This window comes from Pygocentrus nattereri, chromosome 6, assembly GCF_015220715.1.
Source record: "Pygocentrus nattereri isolate fPygNat1 chromosome 6, fPygNat1.pri, whole genome shotgun sequence".
NCBI classification, from domain to species: domain Eukaryota; kingdom Metazoa; phylum Chordata; class Actinopteri; order Characiformes; family Serrasalmidae; genus Pygocentrus; species Pygocentrus nattereri.
The window spans coordinates 23,863,075-23,889,925 of NC_051216.1; the positions used below are offsets into that span (position 1 = coordinate 23,863,075).

The 26,851-nt window shown below is 37.7% G+C and overlaps 1 protein-coding gene across 3 annotated transcripts in view; it reads right to left on the reverse strand.

Annotated features, from left to right (window-relative positions):
• The window catches only part of LOC108424401 (diacylglycerol kinase beta), a 113,338-nt gene that overhangs the window by 46,916 nt on the left and 39,571 nt on the right, over window positions 1-26,851 (reverse strand). For all 3 annotated transcript variants that reach the window (XM_037539153.1, XM_037539152.1, XM_017692437.2), the window contains 13 exons: window positions 25,584-25,633; window positions 24,422-24,496; window positions 22,748-22,867; window positions 22,142-22,259; window positions 20,528-20,616; window positions 16,165-16,281; window positions 15,349-15,447; window positions 14,915-15,022; window positions 14,584-14,657; window positions 12,457-12,531; window positions 8,235-8,320; window positions 6,606-6,695; window positions 1,950-2,110 (listed from right to left, as the gene is read on the reverse strand). In XM_037539153.1, the coding sequence (XP_037395050.1) occupies window positions 1,950-2,110; window positions 6,606-6,695; window positions 8,235-8,320; window positions 12,457-12,531; window positions 14,584-14,657; window positions 14,915-15,022; window positions 15,349-15,447; window positions 16,165-16,281; window positions 20,528-20,616; window positions 22,142-22,259; window positions 22,748-22,867; window positions 24,422-24,496; window positions 25,584-25,633 (1,262 nt within the window). The remainder of the gene's footprint in view (window positions 1-1,949; window positions 2,111-6,605; window positions 6,696-8,234; window positions 8,321-12,456; window positions 12,532-14,583; window positions 14,658-14,914; window positions 15,023-15,348; window positions 15,448-16,164; window positions 16,282-20,527; window positions 20,617-22,141; window positions 22,260-22,747; window positions 22,868-24,421; window positions 24,497-25,583; window positions 25,634-26,851) is intronic.

The following is a 26,851-nucleotide window of genomic DNA, read 5'->3' on the forward strand; positions in this document are numbered from 1 at the left end:
TAATTGTAAGGCAAAATTAAAATATATTTTGGCTACAGGGTCACCACTGTTTTATGTATATTATAGAAATATAATGCTCATTATGTATTAATCAACCAAAACCAAAATGTCATTAAAACTGAAAAAGTGATATAAAGGCCAGCATTATCTTAGAAAACTCTGTACAAAGATTACAAAGATTAAATTATATTCTGGTCCTTTAGTGGTTATGTGCTTAATGAGTTTATTTTCAAGAGTGAAGAATTGGCCATATTCTGTGTGTGTGTGTGTGTGTGTGTGCACATGCATGTGAGTTTGTAAGTTTGCCGATTTGTTCAGGCAAATACAACGCCATACAAAGCCAAGTTTATGCCTTATGAAAACAGTAGCATTAGATTCCCAAAGAACCACACATAGTACTTTGTCAAAGTTGTGGGATATATAGGTTAAGATGTGTTTTTGCAAATGGGGTAAATCCAAATTCTATTCACTTTATTTAAAAGAACAGAGTAGAAGCAAACACAGACACACTCACATTGTAGAACATGTCATGTATGCTAAACAAATGCAAACTAGGCTGTAGGCCATATATACCTTTTAAGCAACTTGATGGTTTGTTATAACAATTCAAAATCTTGGTTCAAGTCATTGCTGAAACTCTTCAACTTTGCTCAGAAGCAACAATTTGTTGTTGAAAAGATGGATGTGAAAAACTGGAAATCACAATGAATAGGTTAGCATCAATTTGATCTTTTCCCACAAAACTTGTGAACAACTGGCATTCATAACATTACAATGAGCAGTATGGTTGCTAAGCAACTAAGTGCAGGCCAGTTATTTATTTTCTCCATGAGCAGGGAAAATGCTGTATGTAAAAGCAGGACGTTCAAGTTTTTGGGAGTTATAATTTCTCTAATGATGCTTACCTTAATGCTACATATGATCAGTATGCCATTAAACGGCCATTAGATTTAATGAACAGCTAATGATATCTTATAAACTTACTAAAATAACTTGTAGTTAGATGAAATGACTATAGCTTTAGGAAATATGCAAAAATATGCAAGATGCTTTTAAAACAGTAAAAAGGAAGCTGTTCTAGATAACAAAACAGATACATAAAATGTAATTTGTAAATGTAAAGTGCTACTGGTTAAATCAACTTTCTTAAACACGTCATGTTACATTAGGATAAATGTTATTCACTTAAATCATTAGAACAAGCTCTATGCTTTCTTGCTAAATACAAAAAAAATTTAGAATACAAAATATCGGATATAAAAAATTTGGTATAAATTCTCACACGCAAAAGTATTGGTGCCCCTGATGAGGTGAGATTACATCTTTAGTCAAATTAAGTCAACAAATTTGGCATTTTGTTCTGATTTTAGATTTATTTGCTGTATTTAATATACTGGAAAAAAATAAAACATTAAATTAAATATTTTTGTTTTATATGTTAAATTCAGCAAAAAGACAGTAATTGTGCATTAAAATGTGCAGAAGTGTGTCCTTCTGCACAAGCACATTCACAGAAGAGTGTTAACGTGTCCATTAATAGTGTGATTTCTGAATGCTGTTGTTGCATTAATTTGATATGTAAAAACTTGATCTAAGCCAAAAATTGATTTTATTGCTACTGTGATTAATTCAGTTAGCAATAAATATTAGGTTTTAGATTTAGACAAAAATTAAATATTAGATGTTAGAAATAAATTCAGATTTTAGACCTGGTAAAAATACTAAAAAAAGGCTAATTTCCTTAACAGGACTCACATTCATATCTCTCTAACAGTGTGTTAATGTTTCTTTTTGTCTAATATTTTTAAATTATTCTCCTGACCGATTTGTGGTTTCAGCACACTAAATAAAACATACATAATTCTTTAACCTGTTAGTGGAGCTATTCAGCCTCAACCGGAAGTCATGTTTCATCTTATTGAGAAAGAAAAGTACACAGCAGTGCTCACCACTCCAATGGAGAAGTAGTTGTTGACTATGCTGTAGGGCACAGGGTCTCCCTTCTCCTCTTTATCATCAGGGACGATGTCTATGTTCCAGCGGTCCAAAACCACTTCAGTGCTGTGCTCGATGTCCCTGAGGAACTTAAGAAGACTGCCTCCCTCATAGCCTGGAGAACAAAGCACAGGCATAATACATGACATGTAGGTCTGGTTTAATTCAGATATACTGGAAGGTTTTCAAGCATGGACTGCTTATTTAAGGCCGGCCAAAGCATCTCTACTGAGTTCAAGTCAACACTTTGACAAGGCCAGTACAAAACATTCATTTTGTTACTGTTCAGCCATTCAGAGGTGGATTTCCATTCTGTTTTGGACCACTGTCTTGCTCCATAACCACATTGAGTCTTAGCTACAGCTCAAAGGCAGATGAACAGACACGCTTCTTACACATTCTCTGATGCAGAACAGAATTCATGACTCCTTTAGTAACAGCTACTTGTCTAGGCCCTGAGGCAGCAAAACATCTGGAAGCTATACTACATTAAATCTTTCCACTGCCACCACCAAGATTGAGTGTTGGTATTATGGTCAAAGGCATTGTGAAATGCATAATTTGCTTTGCAGCAGATACTAAAGGACCTGTGCTGACCAGAAAGTTACACTCTGGACTGGTGAGTCTTGGGAATTGCCCAAGTGTTTTCTTTAAAATTTTAAATGACCACTGATTGTTTTGGTTAGCAGTGTTTTTTTTTCATCGATGGTCTTCCATGAATTTGACTTATCGTGGAGACATGAACACTGTCCTTAGCTGAGGCTAGCAAAACTTACAGCTCCTTTGATGTTCTGCTGGAAACTCTGGTGACATCATGGCTATATTGCCTCTGTGCTGTTAGGGAAATCCTGGCAAGTTGGCCACTCCAATATTCCCAGGGATCTAAATTCATACATGGCTGTGACTGTGGTTCAATGATGTTCTAGAAACTTCAAAACGGTCATGCAACCCTTTTCAGACTGATATGCCAACAGCTTTTTCCCTTGATTTCTTTTGGATTTTCTTTTCATGGCTTAGTTTACTTGTCAAAGTGTTCTTCTGACCTGATGGGAAAATTACATTTTTTTAACAGGGCTGGCTGTATTCTCAATCTTCATATGAAATTCACTCATGTGACAAAGTATAATACAAAAGAATATTTACTTTATATATGTATTTCTGAAATGACTCTCTTTGTCAGAAACTGCATTTTGTTTAAGGATGTATTTATACTCGTAGTTTAGTTCCGTTGGTCTGAACCAAAACAGAAAATGATATATTGCTGCTTTAGGTTCTGTTTTGCTTAGTGTTCACACTCACATATTTGACACTGAACAAAAAGACATAAATAAAAGCTATACGTATAAACAACTGTGCATATGTTATGACATATATTTGCTATTAACAACTGCCCTACAACAAAATCTCCAATTAACTTTCTGAGCCATGTTTTGCCCTGGTTTATCAGGGCTCATGGGTTTTACGGATGTCTTGCAATATTCTAAAGCAGTAAGTCAAAAGAGGCCACTTGTTACCGTCATTTTTCCATGCTGGGAAGCAAGGTGAAATCACCACAACAGCTCCAGGGGATTACTGATCACAACATGGTGCATTAACAGATGATATAACTGACATATATGGTCAAACGTATGTATGTCAAGTATTTCATACTTTTTTTGCTTACTTATACTTACATACTTATTTTAGCTAAATAAAACATATCTCAGCTTTGTTTTAAAGCAGAAAATAGCAGATCTATAATTTCTAACTCCGACCTCACAATGCCAAAACAGCCCTGGGAACTTGCCTGTTGTACATATTAAAGCAGGTACGCAACAATTGGACAATTCCTTCTGTCTTTGGTTCATTTAAATGTCTTGGGACTATTTTTCTGTATTTCAAATGAACTGCACTAGAGTTTGTTTATAATCAAACCGAGACTGATTTCCTCAGGGGGTCTGCCAAGTCTAAAGATCTGCCACGTCTAAAGATCTAAAAGCATTCACTAATATGCAAAAATTGGGGAAATTAGGAAGGGGCAAATACTTTTTCACAACACTGTATGTAGTGTGTGTTTGTGTATATGTGGAAGGTTTGGAGTGCTGTGTGTGCACGTGCTGCTGTGTATGTATGTGTGTATAAAATGAATATTTGGAAATGACTGCACATTTGAGTTATATAACATCATCAAGGGTTTCAACCCGGGGCCACTCAGTCAGTGCTGTACATATGAAGTGATAGTTGTACTGTGCCAAAAGACAGACTCCCAACTCAATTACTGTATTAGTTCTGCAGAGTAGAGCACAGAAGCTGGGTGTTACTTCACAGTGATGGAGGTGTTATCTCTTAACGAGGGCCATCAAGCTGTGAGTGAAGCAGTGATATTGACACTTTCCTGGCAACCCTGTGTGCTTGTGCTCATGTGTGGTGACACCTAGATGATCATGATATGAACAGATAACTGTAACATGAACACGTGCTACTTGCATGAAACCACAAGCATACAGAGGAGGAAAAAAATTGCTAACGTTAATAATAATATTATTCTGGTGGCATCTCAGTGCTTTACAGATAGGGGTAAAGCTTATAGACAACAGCTATAGAAAATGTTCAATAAAATATAAGAGTACTGTAGTCTAGTACAGAGAGTGCTATATAATAATAAGAGTAGAACTGCATGTCGTTAGCACAGCTATGAAAAATTCTATCATGTTCCTAATGACATTACCTAGAGGTAGCAAACAAAGAGAAAGGAAAATGCCCTAAAACTAAACCTTGTGGGATTCCACAAAAATTGTTGATTTTTTTTTTATTAATTAATTTTAAGCAAACAGTAAAGTTAATTACTGCATATACGCCTACACTGCACTGCAGCACTATAAAATATTCCTTTTCACGCTGATATTTTTACGGAACTAAGTCAGGTTGTACTAACAAGGTAAGAACATGTAAATTAAAAACATGCAGATGGCACATCTCTATGGTATTTTCCAGAAAAAACCCTCTCACATATACATAAGCAGTCAATCAATAACCACGCACTCACACAGGAAACACAGATATGACGTAATAGGTTAATTAATCTGCAACCTCCACAAGGACATGGCTGTCTAACATGTAGACATAAATTCAATGATGCACTATAACGCAATGGAACCAACAGGCCATCCTATCTACTCACATGCACATATTACACAACATATGAAGCCTTTTAGTAAGACATTCTATAGCTGTGATTACGCTTCTCTTAATCCATTCACAAACTGTCGCTGTCGTAACAGCACCTTGTGACTGTTTTTTTAGCAGAAAAATAGCTTCCCAAGTGTGAACACTTTATGATGAATGGACCAATAGAAGTGACAAGTAATGTCACTGTAATGTACACAGCATCAACGGCAGAGTGAAAACACCATGTGTGCATTTCTCCTCTATATTAGATGAATTTAATATTGAGTGAAGAAGTGATTTCCCTGGTTCAATTAATGACACGGTTTCCATTTTTATTTGCTTTAAATTGGCCTATATGTATATTTTATCAGAGCTCAAACATGAATGTTTGCACTGAATAACTTTTAAGGTCAGCTTATTACTGAATAAAGAATGTTTGGAATGTTCTTTATGTACTTTGACATGTTCATTTGTACAACTGGACATTATAGTTGATTAGCACAGGGATTACAGATACTAGCAAGTAGTCTGTACTGAAAGTTTGAAGTATGTAGCATCTAAAAAGAATTTTGCAAGCTGGACCTTAAGGACCATGTTGTACCATTACTTTTACATTGTTTGTACCTTGGAGAACAAAAAATATACCTGTACAATCCCTTTTTTTTCATTGTTGATTTTTCTCAATTCATAAATCTATGCATGTCACTATGAAACTGTCACTGGGGCAGCACCCTTCTTGTCACTGGAGTTGTACACTCAAGAGTACATCTCTGTATCTTTAGTCAGGGAACCTAACTGTAATATAATCAATTTAAATTATTATACGTTTTATTGACTCCACACTCCCAGTCTCATCTCCAGGCTTTTTTTTTTATTGTTCTGTTTTAAAACATTAGGTTATGAAAAGGTTCAAATATGTACTTTTCCACTGGAAAAAAACTATTTAAAGTACATAACTGGACCTTAAAACCACTGTTGTACCTTTGAGCACGAACAAAAAATAAACCTGCACAGAACCTTTATGTCTAACAGTGAATAGAAAGTTACATGTAATGGGTATGAATATGCTGTTTTCCAATAGGTCAGAGATATGCTTTTAGGGGTAATATTCATATATTTTAATTAATGCATGCCAGAGGGGTACATGCAGGGTGCTGCAAGACAAATTAGTGCCCAGATGTACCACTATTTTACCATTATCAACATTAAGTATAAAAACTCAGAAGATTCTGGTTCCAGTTCCTATCACCACCAATGTACAAAAATCTGAAGTTTCTCTACAATGAACCATTTCATAACAAAATGACTTTGCTTACAACTCAACCACTGAATTATGCAGAATTGCTGAAATTTCCCCTTTTATCACAGCACTATTAGCTCACCACATAGTAAAGACTCCAGACTTAACATCACTACCATAAAACTCAGAAAAACACTAGAGATGCAAGTAGGAGCTCTCTTACCTCCACCCCAGCGAAGGCAGCGTGCCAGGTCATTCCCAGTGCCCAGCGGAAGGATGGCGACAGGGGGATGACGGGCAAAATTAGCTTTATCTGAGGAGAAATCAGAAATGCAAGATTATTGTAAATGGAGTGCCACTATTGTGTAACAATAGGTAACCAAGTTTGAGCATCAGAAGTCTGATATCACAATTATTTAAGTTGACTGTAATCATTATCCATATTAAATTTCATAATAACATCAGTAAGCAAACAAACATTGAGTAGTAAATTGAGAATGGTTGGCTGAAGCAAATAAATGCCATTAAAAACAATAATGCAGTGATTGAAATATGTTGTCTGACAAAATTGGTCGTCTGACTAATATGGTTAGAGGGCAGCACAAGCAAAGTTTATTTATTTGTTAGCTATGTAGGCAATTGTAAAGTTTTCGTATGTATGCTAGCAGAAAGAGTGTTACTGGTTTTATTGTCACTCTTAAGAAAAAATATAAGCTTTGCTTGACTACACATAATTCTGTGTAACTCATGTGAGAGCATGAAAAGCCCACATTGTACACAACCCCGAGGCGAATTTGATTAACTGGTTTAAAGTACTGGCAAAATGGTCCTGAATTAGCATTTTATCCCTTAGTCCAGTAACAGCAAGTCTAATCTGCTAGACACTGGCATTAATAGTATTTTTTGTCCCTTTGCTGACAGTCCCTGTGTGGCTTACTCCACAGGGTCTGTTGGGATCTTGCTTTTGGGACCTCGCTCTGTTCCGCATGGCAGGCTTTACTGCCAAACCGGCAGGGTTCTCGGACTAATCATCCTCAGCCGACAGCAGCCATTTCCTAATGCCTGTCAAATTAATGTGGGTGAGCAGAGCTGATCTAGGAACAGATTAATTTAACCAACTCAGCTTTGACCATTAAAGACTAAGCAGTGAAGCTGCTCCTAAACAAGCTTCCATACAGGCTTCTTTCCCCTCGTCTTCCACTAATGGCGCCCCCACTGGCTCTCAAGGGTGTAAGAGCTGGATAAGGACTGATCTAGGATCAAGTGTCTCTTCCCTTCACCATGCACATTTGTAGTTATGAGGTCATGACCCCTAACTGATTCTAAATCAGCACTTAAAAGGTACTATCTACTATTACCCACACAGTCTTGTCTCCAGTGCTTATCCATTAACATCAGCACGGCTGTCAGCAGCAAAAGAGGCAGCCCATTATCTCTCCACCGTTATCTTCCATTCACTCATATGAAAGAGGTCACAGATGAGCATACACGCTTCCCAGACATGATAATTCACGCACAATAGCCTTTTAGAGGCCCATTAAATGTTACCATGATTATATGTGCATTGTTTCAAACAGGAGCAAAGTTCTTCACTACAAAATCCTGAAATGAAGGATATTTTTCGGCAATATATCAGACCTTCAATGTTCATACAATGAGCCATAGTCAAATCAGACTTGGTATGACAAATATGGGGCATTTTGTTATTGTTAAAAGGTCAGTCTTGTTTTTGGAATACATCATTTTCACAAGTTGATTCAGCAGTACTACCTATATGACTCCAAAGCGGAGATGTACGTAATACAATAGAATGCAATATTTAGAGCCTTGGATATTACTGATCCAAACTTACCAATGCAATCCAAAATCCAGCCCACTGTTCCATCCCCTCCACAGGCCAATACTCGGAAGTCAGACACATCCCGGAAGAAGTTGAGTCTGAAGGGCAAAAAAGATGGGAAGTCAGAATCAGTGGTGAAATATAAGTTTTGCATGGGAGCTTGTATAAGTGGGACTTTTTCCTATATGACCTTGCAACAACACTGAGAAACGCTGGGGGCCTCTGTTCAGTGACACAATGTGCACTCTTAGTGTCCGGGTCCGTTATTTACTAACTAAATATTTTAATATACACCACATCGTTCCAAAACCTCACTTATGTTAATATATATTTTAGTGCATCAAAACTGAATTTAGGTATTTATGTCTACCAAAGTCCAAAAATGTGAGGTAGGGCAATAGTTTAACTTTAAATGCAGACTAAATGAACTATTAAAATAAGTGAAATAAGAACCTAAATAAAAGTTTTAACTGATCAAATAAGGCAGCTTTAAAGCTATTCGTTTTGTTTTGACTTGCTTTTGATGAAGAGTGGGCTGGTACTGCACCATATAAGAGCCCTACATGACATTCATAGTACAACACCAAGTTCAGCAGCTCTTTCTTAAACTCTGAAAAAGATTTGTTTTTGAGTCATGGCTAGTTCAGTTTGCTAATTCAGCTGGTCTGACCACAAGAAAACATGAAAATGTGTTATTACTTTTGGCGTCAGCCTGGGGACGGACCGAGCCACACTGACTGGGAACCAGATACACACACGCAGAGGCCAAACACGGGTGCAAAGTGGAACTTTTATTTAAATATGTAACCAAAACCAAAAACTAAACTGAACTGAAAACACAACCTGCTAAGGCTACTCACAAACGAAGTTCAAACAGAATTCTCTCCAGCTGGGTTTCTCTCCACAGAGTTCTCTCTACTTACTGGCTTGGTGAGCCACAGTTTTTAAAGTGTCATGGCTCCTCCCCAAATCAGTCCCAGCTATCTGCAATCAGGAGAGGAGCCATATACACATGACTGAGGGCTCCATTGTAATATATTATTTTATTATAATATTATATTGTTTATTTATTTGAAATACATGTATAAACTACTTCTGTGATAGACTGACGACCTGTCATGGGTATTTCCTGCCTTCTGCCAAAGCACCCCTCGACTCAGGAGGATAAGTGGCTTAGATAATGTGTGTGTGTGTGTGTGTGATGTATAAACATAGGTTCAAGGGCAAAGGACCTTATAAAGTGTCCAAGCTCAAAAAATAGCTTACATATGTTTTCAGTAGTAGTAAAATAGTATTTTTATTAATTTATTTGTGCATTACCTGACATTTTCTGTATGTTTAAATTTGATCATCCTATTTAAAAACGAATTTATACCTTTATAAATGCTATGGAACAAATATCAGTAGATTGAATAGATTTTTGTAGATCAGGTATGACACAAAGGGGACCTTGGGGGCCAAAGTCCTGCAGAAATTAATGTTAACCCTGATCTAACTCTCCGACTTCCGTTCACAAAAGCCTCGCTAATTAACTGATGAGATGGATCAGGTGTGCCTAATGAGGCATTGTGCTGAAGTCTACAGTGTTTTGGTCCATGAAGACTGGAGCCTGACACAAGTGCTGAAGATACAAAACCCACAAGCTTGATTTGTTATTCCCCCATTTGTGCTTCTGTGATTTCAGTGCAAGTTTGTTAGAACCTCTCGTAAACTGCCAGTTCTGCTTGGGGGTTGGGTACACCCTTAAAAATAAAGGCTCCTAAATCGTTCTTGGATTGGATGTATGGTTGTGGAAAAAAAATTAATTGGTCCAGAGCTGTAGAATTATGTGGATGTTCCTTAAACTTTAAAAAGGTTCTTCACAATTGTACATCTCATATAATCATGGCTTTGTTAAGAACCACCATCTGAAAGATTCTTTCACACTGCCAGATTCAAAGCTTCAGGGTGACTCCTGCTCATGTCCTGTATGTGCGCACAGCAGGAAGCTGCTGGTGCATTGGATGTAATACATTAGAAAAGCAGCCGCAAGACGCTGTAAAATATTAATTCTGTGTACCCTCTCTGTACAGGCTCTGACAAATCAGCTTTTATGTATGTGGGATTTGGGAGAAAACAAGACTCAACAATAAGAGCAAACGTGGCCCCACATTAGAGACAAAAACACAAACAGTGTTTTTAATCAGTTCCATTCTCCTAGTTGCTCATCAACTGCTCTTCTTGTTTTGTTTGGAGTCACACAGACTTGGTGTGAAACCGACAGAGAACAACAGAAGTGGAAATTGGGGTGCTGTTTTAACACTATATTACCGGTTGTCCAAATTCTGCATAAACTCAACCAGGCATGACATCTTTCAGCGTCCTAACACAGTACAGGGCCAGTGTCATGGCACAAATAGACCTCTAAGGTCATGTTGTCATTCTGTTGTTGGTGTCATGCCAATATTATGAAGTGCAGATGTAAGCTGGTTTTTGCTATGAGAAAGATGTATGTATTTTGGAAAAAACACTGCTATTAAACCCTGTGAACTAAAATGTTCTGAAGCCTACACATTTTACAGTATGTGTATATTTGTACTGTTAAACAACCTTGCAATTCAGAGGATCCAGGATCTCACTTTGTGAGAAAATGTATGTAGAACAAAACATATCAGGTTTGGAACATTTCTGTTTACCAGAGGATCGATATTACTAGAGAAATCAGACGTTGCCTGGAGTTCCTAACTTGGGCAAGATGCCGGCTACAGAATGATGCACAACTTTAATTTTAGTAGACCACTAAACCCTTAGTCTCTCAGGCTCAAAGTAAAAACCTATAGCTTTAAGTGTGAATTAACATTTAGTATGGTATTCCTCCTCATTCATTCATGCTAAGGCGAACATAACGAGAGAGTATGATGGTATTGCATAATTTCTCAAAAACTATTATTTTGTGTACTCATAAATAAGAAATGCAGCTTCATACACATAAAATGACTAAATTAAAAATGGGAACTATTCATAATTAAACTATAATACATTAGTTGTTGATGAGGCCACTTTTAATCCACGGCTCTAATTCTCTTGCTCTGGCCCTATAAGGTGAAATAAGCTACGTCACACAGTTGCCCAAGCATCTCTTCACATCTCTCTCTCTGAATGGCCTCTTCAAAACAAGCACAGCTCTGATCGTGACTGAAGATGTGTTGGGGCGAGGGGGCTCTAGGACAGAATAGGTTGACTGCTCTCCTATGTAAGGACGATACCTTTTGTCCTCTTTCTTTTCTGAATGGAATGCTCTGTTGCACAACTCAGCCAGAGGTACAGAATGTACTCAGTGAAGTGTGTGTGTGTGTGTGTGTGTGTGTGGTGTATGTGTGTGTGTGTGTGTGTGTGTGTTGTGTTGTGTGTGTGTGTGCACATCTCTGTGTGGGCGTATGAGAGTATGGTCGAGGTGATAGAGCACTAAAAATTAGGCAGCATTTTCATTTATGTATTCCTCTGAAGTGGACTACTGTCCATCTGTGTCACAGATACAAACTAAAATGTATTTTATTATTGGGACCACAATAACATGTCAATATAGCCCTTATAGTACTTTTACAAAAAAAAGTGTCACATATACTGTTTTCATGGTAGGGGTTCAATTGAATGCATAATATTTTTAATGTGCATTATAGTTAAAACAGAACTAAACAATATATAGATAAACCTGTGGTCTGTACATGTAAGCATGTATCAGTTTCTCTGGCTTGGCAAAAACGGTGCTGACTGTTGTTTCACATTTGAATTTCTTGAGTCATTTGTCTCATGTGTACATCCTATACAATCAAGCTTACATCTCAAAGCATCAGACTCTGTTGGAGTTTAGTAAGTATTAGTCACTTATGCTGTGAGTAGCTGCGGTTAAGCTGTGGATTTCTCTGCTTTATTGAAGCCAAAGGCTGTAAGACGCCTGTGGACACACTAAAGAAGCATGGCTCAGCTGTTCAGGTAAATTGCTGAGATTAGCGTGTTTTACACTGTATGTTATCTGCTGTATCTGTGACATACCAGTGAAACCAATACTTTAGGAAGAATTCAACTGGTTTATCACTTACTACCACTGCCTTTCCACAAAATGCTGGTACAGCTTTCCATCTACTGGTGCGCACACATTTAAGTGCCAGTATTGGCGCCAATACCGATACTGTATTGGTGAAACCTTGTCTGTGTCCCTCATCTACTTACTTATCAGGTGATTATGTTGACTTACCCTACTGTGGGTCCTCCACGGTCCAGACTGTACACCTGTCTGGGATTAAGCAGGTACTGGAACTTCCGCAACACCCTGAAAGGGGAAGACATAGAAGTGGGATTGATAGTGATGAATGCAAAGACAGACAGCTGTCAAGATAAAACAGCTGTAACTATATAAAAGTAAACAATGGTAGAGACAAAAAGAGTGATGAGTAAGTCTGTGAGGGTGACACACCACACATGTGCACACACACACACATTGTTTAGACAGCTTTCAGTAACCTTGACAAATAGGTACTGTTTAAAATGATAAGTGAAAGCTCCACAATGCCCTTCACTTCTAATTTTGTTAGCTTCCGCTGGCCTATGCTGAATAACAGTGGTGGAAAAAGGACGGAGGTAAGAGGTAAAGACAGAGCGAGAGTGAGAGAGTCTTGAAGTCTGAAACAGAGAAAGCTTTTAGTCTGAAGCATTACTCATTATGTTGGTGGGGGGTGGGGGTTTGGAGGGGGGATAATTTGAGCACTTATAACCACTGAACACACCATTCATTCACTACACAAAGAATATAAGGGCAGAGTCAAAAGCCTAAAACTTTCAACATACTCAACAGGGTGAAGGAAGTGGAAAAATACAATCGGGCAGCAAATTCAGTGATGACCACTTCATTTCCTTATTTGCATCAAAGGAACCATCCAAACAGTGTTCTTTTTTGGATGTAGAGCAGTTAACACGTCTTTGTGTGAGCTCAAGTCTAATAATAGGGAATAATCGGGCCATTATTGGTACTTAAAAGCGTGTTGCTATGGTGACGCTACTGCTGGATCCCAAACTGGTCCCCTGGCGCAGTGAGGATGTGGGGTGGGCGGTGAGAGCTGCAACAACACCTACATTCATCCTTCTTAAAGAGCAGCGCTGCCTCCTATTTGCTTTGATGGTATTTAGGATGGTGCTGACAAACAAGCATAATAAGAGGACGCTGTTTTAACAAAGTATACATGCTGACCACCAAATGGTTCTGAAGATTAGAAACAGAATGCTTGAGCATTGCTAAAAAGCTTTAGAAACATATTGTCTTTGAGAACTGAGCAACATAGGAATACACACAAGAATACTCATATTCCTCTGACAACTTATAGTACTGTATTGTATTGTATGTAAGATGGTGACAATGTGGATAAACCTTTCCTTCTGGTTTCAACCTGACAGCAGTGACATTTGACATTTACACAGGTGTTTTGGTTTTTATTGGTTTGAGAACCTTCTTGGTAAAGATTGTAATGCTAGCTTTTCATACTCCTGCTATCCAAAGTAACAAAGGTCTACAACACAGACTGAAAAAAATAAACCTATGGGAAACCAAAGAGACAACATTAACAGTGTTTTCACATATAGTTCACTTTAAAAGAATGAAACTGAGTTCTGTTAAAGTGAACCAGGAAGGGAACCAACTGCAAATGACCTTAGTTTATTTTGTGTTCACAATGTAAGTGAACTACGAAGAGGACTCTTGCTACTCTACTATTGGCTGCTGAAGTGCATTACGCAAAACTGGAAAAATGACCCTGTGGGTCTGCCATAGTAGGCTCAATTTTCGGTGGCACTTGTCACTGTGCTCCACCCGGCGAAAATTGGGAAAAGGGGGTTAATTGTCATTCATTCAGGGTTCAGTGTGAAAGCAGCTTGCGTTGCCTGTCCAGCTTAAGCCTTAAACACATTTTTCTGCCGATTTTAGTGCACATTTTTCTAGCTGAATTTAACATACTGGGAAAAAAATAAAACAAAATATGAAATGTGCCATAACTTTTCTGCATTTTATATGAGATTTTTTCTCAATATGTTAAATTTGACAAATAAACAGTATTTGTACATTTAAATGAGTAGAAGTTTGTTGTCTGTAGAGGATGTGTTCTTATTTTCACTGTCATTTGACCAGGAGCACTCATTTGTATACGACTATACATGTCATACATTTTACACATTGTCTTATACATGTAGTTTTGTATTCTTAGTAAAACACTGCATATATTATAGACCTCCATTAGATGTTAGCTAATTACTATGATATTAATTTCTTATATTGACATATGCCTAGGTGAGAGTCATAAGGTGAGGACAACAGTTAAATGGAAAAGACGCCCACCTTTCACCCTGCCGACCACCACTCTTAGGGTTTACCAACACCAGCAGAGGATGTGTCCCAGGAAGAGGGGTGATCTGAAACAGGAGAAAAAACTATTTTGTAGCAACATTACAGAACACACTCATTAGAAAAGTAACAGACTAGCCTCAAAGCTCTAGTGCAAATCTAAAGAACCAAACGTAAAAATTAAAACCTGTCAAGCTTTAATGTTTATATTTGGGGGTAAGGGGGTTTACATTTGGGGTAAAACTGATTTGCCATTGAACTGCCTCTTTAAAGTTCATCTCTTTGAGAGAAAGAAAGAGCACGCCACTTAAACCTGCACTCTGACCTGCAGTGCTTGGCCATCTCCCGTGAATTTGAAGCACTGGTTGGAGTCATCGGGACTGGTGCTGGGGGATGACTCGCCTTCTCCTCTTTTTACTACAGAGTGACGATCCTGCTCAAGAGCAGAGGCAACATATTACAGATACAGAAGCACAGACTGGGGTGTAAAGAGTAGCATCATCTAAACACAATCCATAGACTACACAGTACGAACGTACAGTGGGATTAGAATACAGTCCTGGAAGGTCAAAGTACTCTCTAAAAATATCTCTGATTTTTTTATAAAGTGATGCAACTCATCAGCTAATTATAGCTAATTTCAACTCAATTTAAGCATTAAGCACTTCTGTGTCCTGGCCCTGCCAAAGGACTTTGGCATAGGACTCTTGTAGTACAAAAGGGCAAAAGGTAAAGTGAAAGAAAAACCATTGAACTGACCAGTACAACAGGGCAGATGTAAGAAGGCAGTAGGGTGTGGTCCTTCAGTGCTCCACCATCACACTCCGGCTTCACATTAGACGCACACTTGTTATGGAGCTGTAGATGAGAATAGATATCAGGAGGGAAGAGACTCACCAAAGGTCTGGACTATAACAGTCTGTATACCCTTTTTCTGACTCATACAGAAACACAATACTAGTGAAAAGAACTGAATCTAAATATGTGAGTGTAATCTTCTAAGCATTGTGTAGTCATGAGAACAGAACTGATGGGATAATATTTCAGCTTTGACACAGATATCCCAGAACAGCCATTAGTCATATCCATTAGGGGAGGAATAGCTGTAAGCACAGAATGTGAGGACTAATCTCCATCACCACTGGCTACCATTAAGCAGGATATTACAAAGTCGAGGAAATAATGCCACCAAGAGGAAAAAGTACATATTACAATAGCTTGCATATTACTGAACAGACTAATCCATCTACAAAATTAAATAAGACGTGAAAACCTCTAATTTTTATAGAATATCTCATAGATTATTCTTCAGTATTAATTATCTGTACTAAATACAAGCTAACATGCCTCTTCTACCTTATATTAAAAATACAAATCAAGGACAAACAGAATTAAATGTTGGTACTGTTCATAAATTCAGTTCACATAATCGTACAGACATACAGTCACTCAACAGTGCAGAGCTATTTTTCTATAAGGTCTGTAATGAATGTTCATTTTCACAATTAGAAGTGAAGTAGACCAGAAAGTTTATGTAAAGCTCTAAATGACCACTAGAGGGCAATGTTTACTCACAGTAATTTGACACCAAACACAATGAAGTCCAGTAAGGCCCTGGTAGCACTTGATACTGCGGTGACATCGGTCACACTTGGTTGGTGAGTTGCCCTCCATCCATACATGCTGCATAGCCTGCAAAGAGGGGGAAGAGAATATTACACATTATAACCGTACACAGTCAGCAAAGAAGATACCTTGAATTCAATGAGTAAAATATACAGTGAAAGCTGCAAAAAGTCATTGTCATAATGACTCACTTAACATGAGATACATCCATATGGATGTTTACATACAAAAAACGATATACATATATACATATACACACACACACATATATATATATATATATAATATTATGAGCTGTTATGACAGATAAAAACATGTTAATTTTGGCCAAATTAAATCTAGTTAGCCTACATCAAACCTTATGACATCTGTCCAAACAATTATCGGTAATGGTAACATGACCCTGTAAAATTACTGGACATAATCTGTCATGACAATGAGAGTATACACTCTTAAAAAGGACTGTTATTCCAGAGTTCTTTAGTATAGAAAAATGTTTTATAAAAAACATGAACACTCAGAGAATCCTTTGCATGATTAAGAGGTTCTCTGCATCATGAAAGGGTTCTGAAGATTAATGGAGAATGTGCTGTAGATGATTCTACACAGAATCTTTTTGAAAAGGGTTCTATGTAGCACTCAAAAGGGTTCTTCTGTTGTTAAAAGCTTGACATCGAAACAAAAGACGAACCCTTTTGGGTGCTACATAGAACCCTTTTCAAAAAGATTTTCAAAAGGGTTCTATATAGAGAGCCAACTACTACACATTCTTAAGAAACTGTTTCATGATGCAAGGAACCCTTTAATCACGTAAAGGGTTCTCCCAGGGATACACACAGGGGATGACAACATTAATGGTTCTTCCTGTGCTTTTTATAGGCAGAGAGACGTTTTTCTTTATAATATTCTAAACTCAAGTCATGTACATTATGTAAGGCCAGATGACTGCAGTAGGTAATGCAGTAACTGTGATAAACATTTGAAGGACTTGGGCTCAAAATGCTTTAATGATCACTTTAAAAAATACTTTTTTCATGATATAGGTTGCTGAGAATGGGCTTTACACATACAATATCAATACTATATTATGATGAATAACACTTTCATTAGGGAAAAATGTGTTAGGGAAAAATTATATGTTAGATATTCTTTTCTAAAACCTACAAAATGTTACAAATGGATATACATCATTTTGGAATGAAACTTCATTTTGTTGCTCCTGGAAGTATCATGATTAACTATTAAGCTAGATTAGTATATCAAAAATCCATTTTAATCTTAATAATCAGAGCATATTGTACTGAAAAACAAGCCTCTGCTAATATCATTGCTACCTTCAGCCACGGTCTCTAATTTACAACAAACCAACTCTGAACCCTTTACATATACTAAAGTGCAGAGAGGTTTGTAGACACCTGCTCATCCATTGTTTCTTCTGAAATCAAGGGTATTGCTCTTTGTTGCTCTAACAGTTGATAACATTGCTGTGTGACTGCATTCAGCCACTAGAGCTGCACAGAGTGAGGTCAGCTACTGATGCTGGATGATTAATTGTGGATCCCAAAGTTACTGGATGGACCGCCATCATTCCAGAGAATACAGTTCCACTTTTCCACAGCTCAATGCTTGAGGCTTGCTGGAAGAGGTGGACATTGACATTGTATGTACAGGAGCGGACATGACACAGATGTGAGCTAGACCTTTATGCTTGAACATTTTTGAAAAAAAATCTGAAAGATTAAATATCCATGTTGCCTTATTCAACTTTTCCAACTAGGCTGCATTTTGTTCCATGTCAGCTCCCACTGATAAAGCAGGGCCAGCTAATCAGCAGCAAAAATAGGGGCATAAAACACAACACATATGTTCAGTTTTGTGAACTGAAGTCATTTATTGCTCTTCTCTCTTTCAAGCTCACAGATGTTGATTTCCATTCTTTTTTTGCCTTTTATTTTGATTTCCATTCTTAAGTAAGACCTGATCTACTCAGGCATTCAGAGTGGTTTGCTCTCAAATGTTTCATTGTACAGAAACTTACCCAGTTAGAGTTCTTTAGCATGGTGACAGGAACTAGACATATGAAGCATTTTAATACCCTCTAAAGGTTCCTCACAGAAATATATTACACAAAATGATTACCAAGACATTACCAGATGACTAAAACTGTTTTACAACAGCTTTGAGATGAGGTTTTGGTCTAAAACATATATTGTAAATACAAGGTGACATGTAGGGTGTTGTAAGGCAAAAATAAAAAAATTTTTTTTTTTTAGATTTATCACTATTTTTATCATTATCAATATTTCAAATAAAAAATCAGAAGACATAGGTTTACTAATCATTTTTGGGTAGTAAATAAAACTTGCTGTTTGTTATAACCTTTGGTTTCGATCACCACCACTGTAAAGAAATCTGTATTTATATGCTTCTCTGCAAATCATTTCACATCAAAACACTCTTAACAAATGAATCACCTGAATTATACAGTGATTTAAAAAAGAACCCCTTGAAGCAGATCAAAATGAAGTGTGGATTTAAGATGTTTTTTAATTCAACGGAAACATTACATCTAAAAACATATTTGTTAGACTAGCATATGCCCAGACTATTGTGACTCATTTTCTCCTGCTGTTTGTCATTTCATTTAGACTATGCTATTTGTCTTATGAGTTTTACTTGTTCTGTATAAATCACCTTTTTTAACTAAAATGAAAACAGCTACATAAATAATGATGTATTTATATTATACAACAAACATATCAAGTCAGTCAAACAGCAATCCTCAGCATGCATTCATTATTAGCATGATTTGATACTGAGTTGCTCATCTCAATATCAAATCTAATATTAATATAGTCCTATACAGAAGGCGTTGAACAGATGGAGAGAAACACCACTTCACTATGAATTATACTGATGGACTACGAAAGGAGGACGCAAAAGTGATCATTTCACGGTACACAAAGATCTGATGACATTCTGACCATTACACATTGTTGTAGTTGTATAAGGAAGCCAAGCAAGCCAAGAAAGCCAAGTCCAGAAAGCTTTAATTGAATCCCTAAGACAAATTTAGAATTTAACTGCATAAGCAATGCTCTGTGATCTCCCTCTATGCCTCTCTCCTTTTGTACAAAGCTACCGGTCACTGCACACAGAATGTTCTCATAACCTTCCTGACACGTTAGTGGAACATTTGTTTGGGGTTAGCTACAGTGTTCAAAACTCAAACGTCAATTGGAGCAAAAAAGGGAATTGTGAGATAAAAATGATGGAAAAATTACTCCTCAGAGGATGCATTAACCATTTAAATGATAAGCCATTTAACCATTTTCTATTACATTTGCATGGCATTTTTTTGCATGCATACATACTGACATTATTCAGCAGTGATTGTTTAGGGGGTGTTTCCATGACACCTTTCTTTAAAAGCATGCAGGCCTCCTAGTGGCCATCATGCTGACAGAACGGAAAATTGACTCATCAGTTATTTTTATTAATATAATCAAATAAAATGGTTAATTCAAAATACAATTAAAATGTTTTTTCTTTCGGGGGGGGGGGGTCAGGCTTCCTCTGAGACCTGTGAAACCGGCCACCGCTTCTTTTCAAACTGCTGCTCACACAACTTCATTGGACAGCCGAACGCACTCGGAGGATATGGAAAGCCGCTCCTGATGATAGGGCCAACGCTTAGACAGTTGTGCCACTTGGGAGCCCAAAATGTTTTTTTAAATATATATTAATTACAGAAATTGAATTCAAGGTTTACCTGAGCCACCTCCAAATCGTGTAACTTGCATTTTATCACTACTGTGAAAGGGGGTTAAACATGATACAGCGATTTGAGATTTGAGAGAATGTGAAAGACATTTCGATAAAGATCCTGAAAATGAGACATTTATTCAGAAACATAAAACTGTTTTTCTCATTCAAATTGTGGTTATCTTTGTGTGGAGTGTTGTATAGTTATGACTGTTTGAACAGAGCCAAGTTTCTCCTCCATGATGGAACAATGAAAAAAGAGTTAGAGAGTATGAAATGATGTGAATGATCCCTTATGTTGTCTGGGTAAAGCACTGCTGATACCAATGTTACTGCACTGATCCAAAGTGCATCAAAGAGCTTAGAGGAGGTTCATCCAGACACTAACATTTCTAAACAGCATGACAGTACTTTGGAAGGATTAATAAACACTATGATGTTATTATATCTGGGAATATTAACCACTTCTACAATGGGGAATGAAATAATATGGGCCCTAAAAAGCCTCTAGCATGCTGTGAAAGTAAGACTGTACGGTGGTACTCACGTTGGTGTGTCTGCGGGACTTGGCATAGGTGCTGATGCAGGCAGCAATGTCTTTGGACACACAGCGCTCATGGACTGTGTACTTGCATACTGCCATAAGATAAAAGATAAAACAGTGTGAGTTAGTAAGGTGTTGGGCCATAACATGTTGCCAGAACAGCTTCAATACACCTTGACAAAACTGGATGGATAGAACTCCATTCTTCTACAAGACATTCCCTCAATTTGTTTTCTGAAGATGGTGGTGGAGAGCACTGTTTAACATATGTCCCCCATAGGTCTTCAATTGGATTGAGATCTGGTAACCTTCTATTGAAGGGCATAGTATATGATTTTCATTATTTTCATTCTCATTAAACCTTTCTGTGGCCCTGTGGATGGATATATCGTCACCCTGAAAAAGATCACTACTTTCAATATAGAAGGGTTTCATCATAGGACACAGGTGATCAGACAGAATAACTCTGTATTGATTTGCAGTGACCCTTCCCATCCAATCTAATCAATGCCAGCAAAATGAGTCCCACAGCATAACTGAGCCAGCTGACACCCTTCACTTTAGGGGTCAGCTCTGTTCTGGACAGTTCTGTTCTTTAGTGTTTGCTCAACATACTGTACATTCACCCCCTTGTGGAGAATATGATGAAGGATGACTTATTTGACTGTATCACTTTTTTCCACATCTCTGTAGATGAGTGCCAATGGTTTTTAATCTACACATTTCTCAAATGCGCATTCGTATTTGTAATGAAGAGGTTTATACACTGTTTATACACTCAACCTAATGTCCCTCTCTATGTAGTTGTGGGCAGATTATTCTTGCTGACGCAGTCTGGTCACATCCTGCACTGACATTCTTAATCACCTGAGGAACAGCTGCTCTTCTGTTTTTCCTTAAATAACACACTAATGCCTAAGTATCACAGTCACTAAATGTGTGCTTTCAACCACAGTTTTCTTATAGATCTAAATGCAAATATTACTTTAGACTTTAAAAATAGGTGTACCAGGAGAAGAATTTAAAATATTCATTGCCAACTGGTAACTAATCATTTGTGATTTATGGAGAAGGTAAATGACTTATTTGTTTCAACTAAGTATATAATTCAAGTGTTATGACTACACAAATTTAAATATATTTGCAAAGGCGCAGATAGGCTATACAAAAAAGACAGAGCATTGTTTTAGTGACAAATGACACAATTAGGAATGGGTGAATACAGGGTGCAAAAAAAAAACACAGAGAATAAAAGAGTATAAAAACATGTAGGTGTAGCTCAATAAACTTGTTAACTCATGTTTGTCATTACCATTGCTTTAAAAAGACCTATTTTAAAAGATCTTGTTCCTCTACAACAGTGGTTCTCAATCCTGGGACTGTATTCAGGAGTCCTGATCAAGGATCTGTTCCTGTCAGTAATGTCATCATAAGTAAGACAGGAATCTGTTCTTAGATCAGATTTATTAATGTAGGCTCTGGTCCTGGAGGTCTCCTGTCCTGCACATTTTACTGATTTCCCTGCTCTATTGTTAATAACTTTTATACTTGAATCAGGCTTGAGAATCACTGCTTTACAATATCATCACTGTATGTCACTGTACACCAGAGTCTTACGTGAGCAGCAAAGGCCTTGCTTCCGTACTCCTAACAGCATTGTTTGACAGTAGTTACAGTACGCTGGCTTGTTGAAGTGCTTCAGTCTCCATACATGCTGCCCATCTTCTTGTACATTCTGAGGATAGATGTTTGAGGACAAAGAAAGAAGAAGAGAAATCAATTTCAAATTTTACTACTTATTCATTATATAAACTTAATTAAATTATTCCATGAAATTGAGTAATATCAGTATACATAGGTTTTGAAGTCTCAACATAAAGTTAAAGTTTTGGTGGAACAAAATTGAAACATTTCAGTGTAACTTATTTGAGGTTCATTGGAATGGAACTCTCTTCGAGTCAAAATAAACAATTTTTGTCTATTTTAAATGAACAAGTTATTTAAAGACAACACAAATTGTTTATTTTTGTATTTTCAGTTTGTAAGCACAATATCCTGTTGGTTCTTTTTTTTGTGGGCAGAGTACAGGGCTTTCAGTAACCCAGACGGTGACACAGACTGCAGAAATATCAGGATTTGATTACCACTGCAGCAGACACACAAACAAACACACATATACAGATACAAAGACATACACAGTCACACACTGAAACTCTGACTCACCGTCTCCATGCCCAGCAGTACCAGTAGAGGTATGGTTGTCATCCCGCCTCTAATCCACTCCTCTAGTGTGACTGTTCCATCCCGGTCATAGTCGATCTCCTCCATCATCTCTTTCAGTATCTACAGCAGAACCACCATGGTAACATTTTCTTTTACAGTTCCTTAAGTTCTAGGTATTGACTGGATAAGTGTGAGGTACAAACTGCTGCACCATTTAACCCTAGTGTATTGTTTTTGTTACTCATTATTATTATTATTTTGTTACTTCATTATTGTTTTTTTAATCAATACAGCCTTAACAATTTATGTAAAAATATCAGATGTTTAAAATATCACAAGTGGCCAGCAAAGGGTTGTCCTTTTGGAGCTGTAGCCAGTCAGCAGCCTGTCCCTGTTGTCCACCCCTCTCTCACACACACACACACACACACACACACACACACACACACACACACACACACACACACACACACACACACACAAACTAAGAGCAGGCCATGTATGAGAAGAACAGAGTAAAAGGACACAGCACCTCCACAGTTTTATTCCCTGTGGGTTCACCCAAAAACCATGTGTAATATAAATGTGTAGGGGGTGAAGAGTGTGAAGTCAGTGAAAATGTCTTATTTTATATTCTTTACAGAAAATGAGAAAAGGCCAAAGAATATGTGGTTAAAATAATAATAAATTGCATATTTTTTTCTTTTGGTAAACATTGAAAATGGGTCCCGATTGGCCCCTCCCAGTCCTGTCCATGTGTTCGTGTTGTGTTTTGGTCTAGTCCACCTGCTTTTTGTTTTGATCCCAGTCCGGCCCCTTGTTTTGTGACTCCGCCCCTGATTGTTCCCACCTGTTTTCCACCTGCGTCCGATTATCCCTCGTTATCCCTGTTTGTATTTAAGTCCTGTGTTTTCCTGAATTTCTTGCTGGTCTTTGTTTAATATGTCTGATGTTTGTTGGATGTACAGTTCGCAGTGTATGCATTATTTGAAGAGTTTTGACCATGACCCTGGATTTGCCCTTAATAAAAGTTGCTTATCTCAACGTATACATCCGCCTCCTTGCTCCATGTTGAACACCACACAAGGGTTAAGGTGAAACAGGAAAATTTGAACAAGAACCCAGCAAATGTCCTTATCATAAAATAGTACCAGCATTAAAACTATAAGTCTGCAACTTAACATGATGTTACTCAAAATAATCATAATTTGGAGTTTGTACACCACATTTACCTGGTTAATACCCAGAACTTGGGGGACTGTAAAGGAAAACATTACCAACCACAATTATGTGCAAGAGATGGATCGCACATCTTAAATACACAAAACTACCCAGAAGAGCATTTCTTCCTGCTCCACCTGCAATGTTCAAAAATGACTGTACGCCACTCATGAGCTCCATATGTTCACCTCATTAGCAATGTTTTGGTCTGACGGCTTCCATTGAGGCAGCAGGGTCTGACATCTTGTCAGGGGCCGTCTGCTCAAAACGCTGGTGATTAAACTCGACATATGGAGCTTGTGCGCTCAAGCGAGATGTCATTTTTCAGGATTTTAAAATGAGCTCTCTCAGTACCTTGCAAAAATTATTCAAATCATCTTTCATGCCTTGCAAATAATCTTAAGGACACATGCACTCCACACACAGGCTGATATACAGACACATTCAGCTTACCGGCTGCAGCTCGGTTGAATCCCATTCCAGGTATTCTGCTACATGAACCATTTGATTGATGATGCGGTCGAGTTCCTGAGTGAACAGTCAAGACAGAGTTATATACTGCAGGAAACAGGGCTGGGCAAAATACTTTAAAGAAAAACCGATGGCTGAATGCTGAATACATTGTCCTAAATGTATTCAGCAACACACTCCGTTACCATACACAGACAAGTAACATATTCAGAATACATTAGAACACATTTACAATACAATTCCAGTGCATCTTGGTAAAGCATGTAGGGGGGAAAATGTTTTCTTTAACTTAATTCATAGTGTTCTTTGCTGTTATTTCATGTGTTGGGGTTAGAATCACTGAAATTAAATTCCAAAAAGTCTTTTTTTTCTCTCACTGCCTGCATCGATCCACTGCTGTTTCCACAATCCCTGAGCAGGAGTCCAATACAACACTGATGCTAAACTTTTTACTAAAAACAGGTCCACTATTGAGGAGTCTGAAAATCCCTCAAAAGAGCCCAGTTATTCTGAGATAAATAACACGTCGCATCGATTTATCAGTCTACTCAGGCTTTAGCTGGGACTTCAAGGATGGTCTGTTTCCTCCTAGGCTCGGAGAACAGAACTTCCATTATTTCCAGAAACAATTTGAAAAGTGGATTCACAGCACACGTTTTCACTGTACATCACTATGCATCTCTGATGGAAGTCAGCCCAGAGAAGTTGGTAGAATTTAATCTTTAAATCATTTGAAATTGTGCATTGAGAAATGCTGTTCTTAAATTACTGGACTATTCACTTCATTCTCACAGTTCTTCACACCTTTATGAATGCTCCTTTTGCCTCTCAACCATGTTGAAAGGTCCAAAACAGGCGTTACTGATCATTCCTCAAACTTGTACTGCCCCTGTGTCCAACTTTTTTTTATATATATTTTGCAGAAATCAAATTTGGAATTAGCATATACTTACAAAAAGCAACGTTGATAAGTTAAAATATTAAATATTTCTTCTTTGTGCTGTTTTAATGTAAATACCTGTAAAAGGTTGCTTACAATTCATTGATTTGTTTTTCTTTGCATTTTATCTACTACTTCAACTATTTTGCAACTGATTTGTACATAAGAGTTTAACAAAAAGATGAAGAATTATAGATGACTTACTGAGCTGTCCAGCAGGCCATTGCCATCTGTGTCGTACAGCCGGAACATGACTGCAGAACGAGAGATGAAAGAGATGCGAGAGATAAGAGAGCCCATCTTTTAAACCTGTAACATCCTCACTGGCTCCCTCAGGCCCCCTGTGAAAAAGGGTTGCAACAGTGCGACTACACTGTTGTCCTCAACAGTAGTGGCTAAGAGCGATTAGGTTGAGGCTAATATAAGTGCTCATGCTAAAGAAGTCAGCAGAGCAGGCAGGGCTTAAAGTTAGCAGTGCTTTGAGAGGTCAGGAGCTGGCCTAAGCCTGAAGAGCTGTGTGACAGCAGAGTTCTGGCACATTCTGCCTGTCACTCTCACTGGCTAAGGCTCAGCATACAGAGCAACAAATCTCATTATAGGACTGCATTCAGGTTAAAGTGACAGTCCAGACAACTAAATATACCTCAAGCTCAACAAACCAAATGTACACAATTTTAAGCCAAGACATATCTGGCTGCTTCCTTTGTTTTGCATGGAACTACAAGGCTATCATAGCTAAGAAGCAAATGAAGCTTATGCTGTTCCATTAGCATCAAGTACCACAACATGGTTTGAGTTGATGAGGTATGTGGTTTGTATGATGCTAATTGGTGGGGTATAACTTTCCATTACTTATTAGCTAGCTTAGTCTCCTAGCCCCATTGTAGAACTGAATAAGCAAGCAACCAAACATGTCTTGTCTGATCAACTGCTGTACATTTTTCCTTCAGCATCGAAAAATACAATCAATGTATAAGCACAACACTTCCACACACAGCTATGCCAATGCAAATACGTATAGCAAAAATAGTGTAGACTTAAGGCATTCAATCTGAGGATACTTGGAATGGGTCTCTAAACCGTTATTACAGGGTTGCCAACACTCACAGTTTTGGCATGAGCTCTCAAGCTGTGGAACAAAATCTCAAGCCAACCAACCTACATGCTCGGAACAAACTTGCAGCGTGACTATTTTATGTTCTTTCTACATGATGACGTCTGACTGGGTCAAATCGTAGCCTATTTAGAAGAAATTGGCTATATATCTATCTTAGTGTTGAATATGTGCTAAGTTCCTGTCTGGGTTCTGCTCGTCATCTACTACAAACAGCACTGGGGTAGTTACTTATAAAAAAAAGTAATCCATCACAAATGACATCACTCATCCTGTAATGGGTGGGTTTCCTTTATTTACTATTTCCTGGAAAAGTAATATCACTACTCATTTATTTACTTCTATGTTCTTCTCTAAG